General features: G+C 38.7%; 1 protein-coding gene across 1 annotated transcript; it reads right to left on the minus strand.

Annotated features, from left to right (window-relative positions):
• Positions 1-349: 349 nt before the first annotated feature.
• On the minus strand, positions 350-3,974 carry LOC110167315 (1-acylglycerol-3-phosphate O-acyltransferase ABHD5-like). The gene is made up of 7 exons (XM_020932647.2): positions 3,590-3,974; positions 2,980-3,062; positions 2,356-2,749; positions 1,647-1,798; positions 980-1,091; positions 732-912; positions 350-636 (listed from the first exon to the last, which is right to left on the minus strand). Exons 1-7 carry the CDS (start codon positions 3,751-3,753, stop codon positions 502-504), a joined length of 1,221 nt encoding a protein of 406 aa, XP_020788306.2. The 5' UTR covers positions 3,754-3,974; the 3' UTR covers positions 350-501.
• Between the last annotated feature and the right edge of the window lie 1,500 nt (positions 3,975-5,474).

Below are 5,474 nucleotides of genomic sequence, written 5' to 3' on the forward strand. Positions count from 1 at the left end.
CTTAGTGGTGTAAAGTGGAATAGATTGATAACATTTTAGTGCTAAAAATACTGTAATTGTTATAAAGATATTTTTTAAAACTCGATTTCCCCCGAATAGTCCCTTGCAGAGAGGGATGTCCACTGGGCTGTTACTCTGCTGCCCTCTGCTGGCGACCATGAGAACACCACAACGTGTAAAAGCAGTTTTCCTAGAGAAGACTTACTTTTAAGCCTACCAATTTCTGGAATATCTATTAAAGACTGGGCGAGGGGGTCACAAAATTGTTATTTGTGCATTTTTTAAGACAAAAAGATTTCTATAGTCTTATTACAAAATAGATCATGAGCATTTGAGTGACGTGCTGCATTCTGAATTTATTTACATTATATTTACACCAACAATCTTTTCTGTGACCTTTGGTCAAATCTCAAAGAATGGCCACATTTAAATACAAATTTGAATAAATAAAGTGCTTAACAATATTAAGAGTCCAGCTTTATACCCCACACAATGTATTCTCTACATGAGGAGACTACATGGATTGGGGGGCTCGTGCTGACCTTTCCTCTCTGTCCTGGTGAGGATCTCAAGGACAGTTTGGTTGAAGTCATCTGGCTGGTCTGCAAAAACATAATGTCCAGCTCCCCTGATCACCTAAATAATTTATACACAAGAGATTATATTTCTTAATTATTATCTTAAAAATATGAACATTGTTTGTCTTAGATTCAGTAGCTATCTGTACTGACTTTTATTTCCACATCTGGTCTGGTTTTCTTGACTGCATATCCAGAGTCACTGTCAATGCTTGAGCGGGATCCATAGATAAAGGAAATGGGAATGTCAGCCTGGACCTGTCCAATCCTTTCCAGCATAGGCAGCTGCGCCCAACCATACGGAACTGTCATGTTCTTAAATGCTGTCTCTCCACTGAAACAGGCAGAGCAACGTCACAGCATATACAGTGTATTTTTGTACAACTACTGAAGTACTCTACCTTGGATCCTGTGCATTGAGATGGTAGATGTAGTCAGACACTGTGTTGTCATCAAATACAGAGGAGTATTTCTGCTTAAAATCAGACCTGATTGTCTGGACCAGCATGGGCCCTGTTTCATAACAACAAACAGAAGTAAAAGCATTAGTGTCTGCAGCTTTCTATTTATGTTTGGTCCCTACAAATGTATGGTTCAGACAGAGTGCTGGATGGTGAGGGTCACTAAGGAAACAGTTCATGTTAGATTTTTCGAGGTGAGAGGCTAGAGAGGCCTTGTTGAGATGGGCTGCACTTGTAATGATCAGAGATTGTTAATACACTAGTTAGTGTATGCCGAGGCCTGGGCCAAGATATGGAGTTTGAGGGTCTAGTAACAGAAATAGTTTAAAGCTTAATATCCAGTCTTGTGAGGTCTAATTCTTGTAATAAAGACCTCTACAAACATGTTCTTCTCCTCCAGGGCATGTTTAAAATTTATAGTGTTAGAGAGAATTAAAAAAAAAAATCTCATTGCAGTACTTGACTAAATAGGTTTGATTCTTAAATAAACTTAGTTGAAAAAAAATTGTAAAAAACAGGGTTAATGGAGCCAGATGATTTGTAGTGGTAACTTCTGAAGTGAATTGCAAAAGAAAATAATCTGCATTTTGAAAACATGCACACTAACCTAGGGGGCCTGCCAGTCTGAGCGCGGCCAGAGGGTTGAAGGGGCTCATGAAGGCCCCCATGGCTCGGATCCACACTGGGAGGGAGCTGGGGTTGGGATTTTCGGGCCTTGCTGGAAACCCCCACGGCTCCACCAGCAAGAGATGCTTAACTCTGCAAGTCAGGCACACAAGGGTGAGTTTGAGGCATTCATTTTACAGTTGTTACAAAGCCATACAGATAAAAGAGGATTTGTTTTCCTTTTGATTTTGAAAAAATGTACGTATCTAAAAGAAATATCTAAACTACACAGGGCAGTATTATCAGGGACAGGGAATATGTAATTCAGTCAATCAAGAGCACATGGTCAAATATTTTCCATCTCTCTCTCTCTCTCTCTCTCTCTCTCTTATATATATATATATATATACAATATTTATATTTTATATTTATATTTATATATACATTTTCTCATAGACTTTCTGAAAACACTAATAAGCTTGCTCAGGGCTAATCAGCTCTGCAATTGGACAAACTGCCAAGTTATTAAAACATTTCTCAGAATCTTTCTTTTTAAATGTGCTTTTTGAAATGAAAACAAGAGCATTATGGATATTAGTTTCCACATAGCTGATTAGCCTCCATTGTGCCTTCAAACTCTTGATAGTGTTGAGCTCCATTGCATTCAGTTAGTTAGATCACATGACTCAAGTAAGGAAAAAGTATCTCACCTCTGAGGATATTTGAGAGTGTATGCAGCAGCCAGGTATCCCCCAAGGTTATGTCCCAAAAGAAGCATCTCCTCTAACCCCACTCTCTCCCTCCACTCCTCCAGAGTATCCACAAACTGTCCCTCTGCCAAGATTGGGTCAGTGCAGAATTGCGGCCGGCTACTGCGTCCAAAACCCAGTAAGTCTAAGGCATACACAGGCCCTGAGCTGGAGAGAGCATCCAGGTTCTGTGACCAAAGTGCCACACCGCCTCCAATGCCATGCAGCAGAACTAAAGGAAGCCTTTGATGGGAGGGAAGAGATGAGGAGCTGGCTTGAGTGGAAAAGGCCAAGGTCCACAGAAAGTTGCCATCAGATATCCGAACATGCTGCCTGGAAAATGGCTTCTTAACAACTGCAATGGAATAAAAGTAAAAATAAATAAATAAACCAAAGTCTATTTTTATTTCACAAAGTTTCCTTTTTTCATCCAGGTTGACACAACAACCATTCTCACAGTAATATAGGTGGAGTGCCTACGATGACAGAAAACCAGCAACCCTGTGGTTTTGGTACAAAAAATGTATAACTACACTACTGAAAATGGTAGGAAAATAATACATGATATAAATATTGCATGCATACTTTTAAGCATTTTTTCCTCAGCATCTTTCAGCTGTGTTGGGGAGGTGGGGCGCCATGAGGGAAGCCAATTTGAGACCCAAGAGCTGTAAAGTAAGACAAAGCATGAAAAAGAACATTGTGTACTACCCCTTCTATAGTATATATACATAGATAAAGGTACAATGAACTTTGACCACTGTAATCTGTAAGCATGGAATCTAATCAATAACTACCATAGAACCTTGCCCATACATACAACCATAGACAATAAAGCGAAAAAAGCAAATTAAGGGCATTTTTAAAGTGACAAGTATGGCATTTTAATCATTTAAATTCCAACACACAGAAACTTGATTTGATTGATTTTAAATACTGTGTTTTTTAAATAATATGTTTTTGATGAGCATACGAATATTTCCCTTTTCATCAGTAATTAAAATATATTGACAATAAAAACTGTTAGGTTAGATTAGGTTACGGGTAAAACAGAGAACTTCACGTAGCCTCTGTGTTCTGAAGAGGTCATAGTTCCTCTCGGAAAAATGTGTCGCGGCGGTCACACAGTTAATTGAAACAAACCTCTAACTTTAACATTTACGACAGACTTGGAAAATGACGGAGACAAACTCACCAGGGCTCTTGTCTTGGAGGAATGACCTCCTCTGCCATCCTTCGCATGGTTAATGTGACAGCTCCATCAGACAGTCCACAGTTTGGAGGAGTGGGACATGTGTCCGAAAGAAGGACGGCCGAGGCGTTCAGGCGAAGTACGAAATACTCAGTATAGTAAGTCATAAACACAGTGGTTTTGCCATTTACATACTGCACGTGAACCTCTCAGTTGTTATATAGAAATTGATCAAAGACGCTAAAATTAGTTAAATGGTGATTTTCGTTAGAGAACACCAATGTGATGGTGCACTTCAGCATTAGCATTATTTGGCTAGGTTATAAAATGTGTTTAGGAGGGGCCGCGCTGATTTAGTTATTTTTTCAAATGCTACATTAACACACTATGAAACAAGGATAGGTTTGTTTTGATCGATCGATCCCACTGAGTTCCACAATGCCAAAGCCATCTTGCCCCATGAAAACAAATAGCCTGGACAAGTAACAAGTTAAATCTGTGAATCTGTGGAGAGGTGACGCCGCTCACATGTTTGTTTGTTTTTTTTTCTCTCATTAAGAACTCCAAACTTAGCTAGATAAATTGAATTATTATTATTTTATTTTCAGTAAATAGCTTATAATTTTCTTTAAGATTGTCAACGATCTGACAGTAACATGACTGGCAGTGTACTTCAAACACATAGCATAGACCTCATTTACTATGGACAAAATTTTAAAAAGTGATTGTTCCTCCTCCTTACAGTGATGTTTGGGCTGTATGGCTGGCTATTACAATTGACTTGCAGCTTATAGCTTTCTAGAGATCCAAGTAGTTAAAATTTCATAAGGTTGCAGGTAGTTATAGGCTCCCCATAGGTTAATGCCTGCATCTATATTTACAGTTATGTGTTTTGCAGCCTAACCTGGCCCGGAGAGATGTGTAGTCTTCTACCCCTATAATTATGTGTTTTGTAGTGACTAATAAAGCACTATCTTTGATTTGCACATTCACTTTTTCAGAACATTTAATGGATTTTCTATGTAGTCTATCGCTTGGGAAAAATAATAACATAAAATAATTATCATTTAAATTAATCACCACTGAGGTGTCATTCCTCTCTCTTAAGTAAAAATACTTATCTATAGCAAATGATTGCTCTAATTCTCCTCTATTTTTGTTTTCCATATCCATATTCTTCAAAAGAATGCATTCGCCAACTGGACTGAAGACCATGGCAGATGTAAGTCTGAAAAAACGACAATATGTAGTTGTTAGATATCATACACTCTGAGTCGGGCCCATATAAAAATTAGTAGCAGTTTGAAATTGCAATATAATTAGGTAAATTGTTCCTTCTCTTTGAACTGGTCATTAAGCATATTTGCCCAAACATGCTGTAATTCAGTATCCTTCAGATTAGTCAGCAGCATTTGGTGTTTCTCAGACATTGCCCAGTGCACTATGGGTAATCAGAGTTAGCAGGCTGTTAGAGAGAGGCAGGGAGGATGTGGAAGAAAGGCGGAGGGTCTGTCTGGTTGCTAGGATACGTGGTCGGCGCCAAGAGTGGATATGATTTATAATGGCCCGTCTCTGTCTCACTTTCTCCACTTCTTTCATGTTTCCTCTCCTCCCTCTATCTTTCCCCTGGCCCTGGCCCCTCCTCAGCATCTAATGTGGCTCCATTAGCCCTCCTATAGAACTATGATCAGGGTACTTTGGACTTATGACATTGTTGGCTAATTCCTAGTTTGCCCATTGTGACATATAGAAATGTATAGTTAACTTAATTTTTTATGCATTTCCATGAAGTCTGATGGGTTTCTTCAACACATACTTTTAATTGCAGCATAGCAATCTTTAGGTTGAGTCATGGACAAAAGATATAAATTATAAACCTGATTTGATA

This window comes from Boleophthalmus pectinirostris, unplaced genomic scaffold, assembly GCF_026225935.1.
Source record: "Boleophthalmus pectinirostris isolate CB_2022bp ecotype Guang Dong unplaced genomic scaffold, ASM2622593v1 HiC_scaffold_21, whole genome shotgun sequence".
Taxonomy (NCBI): Eukaryota; Metazoa; Chordata; class Actinopteri; order Gobiiformes; family Gobiidae; genus Boleophthalmus; species Boleophthalmus pectinirostris.

Excerpts from the sequence above, each read along its gene's own strand:
- LOC110167315 (XM_020932647.2), bottom strand. The coding sequence starts at position 3,753 with ATGACTTACTATACTGAGTATTTCGTACTTCGCCTGAACGCCTCGGCC. Across the intron at positions 2,750-2,979 it reads TGAGGAAAAAATGCTTAAAA|TTGTTAAGAAGCCATTTTCC; the intron begins GTATGCATGCAA and ends ATTCCATTGCAG. Across the intron at positions 1,092-1,646 it reads CAGACTGGCAGGCCCCCTAG|GGCCCATGCTGGTCCAGACA; the intron begins GTTAGTGTGCAT and ends GTTATGAAACAG.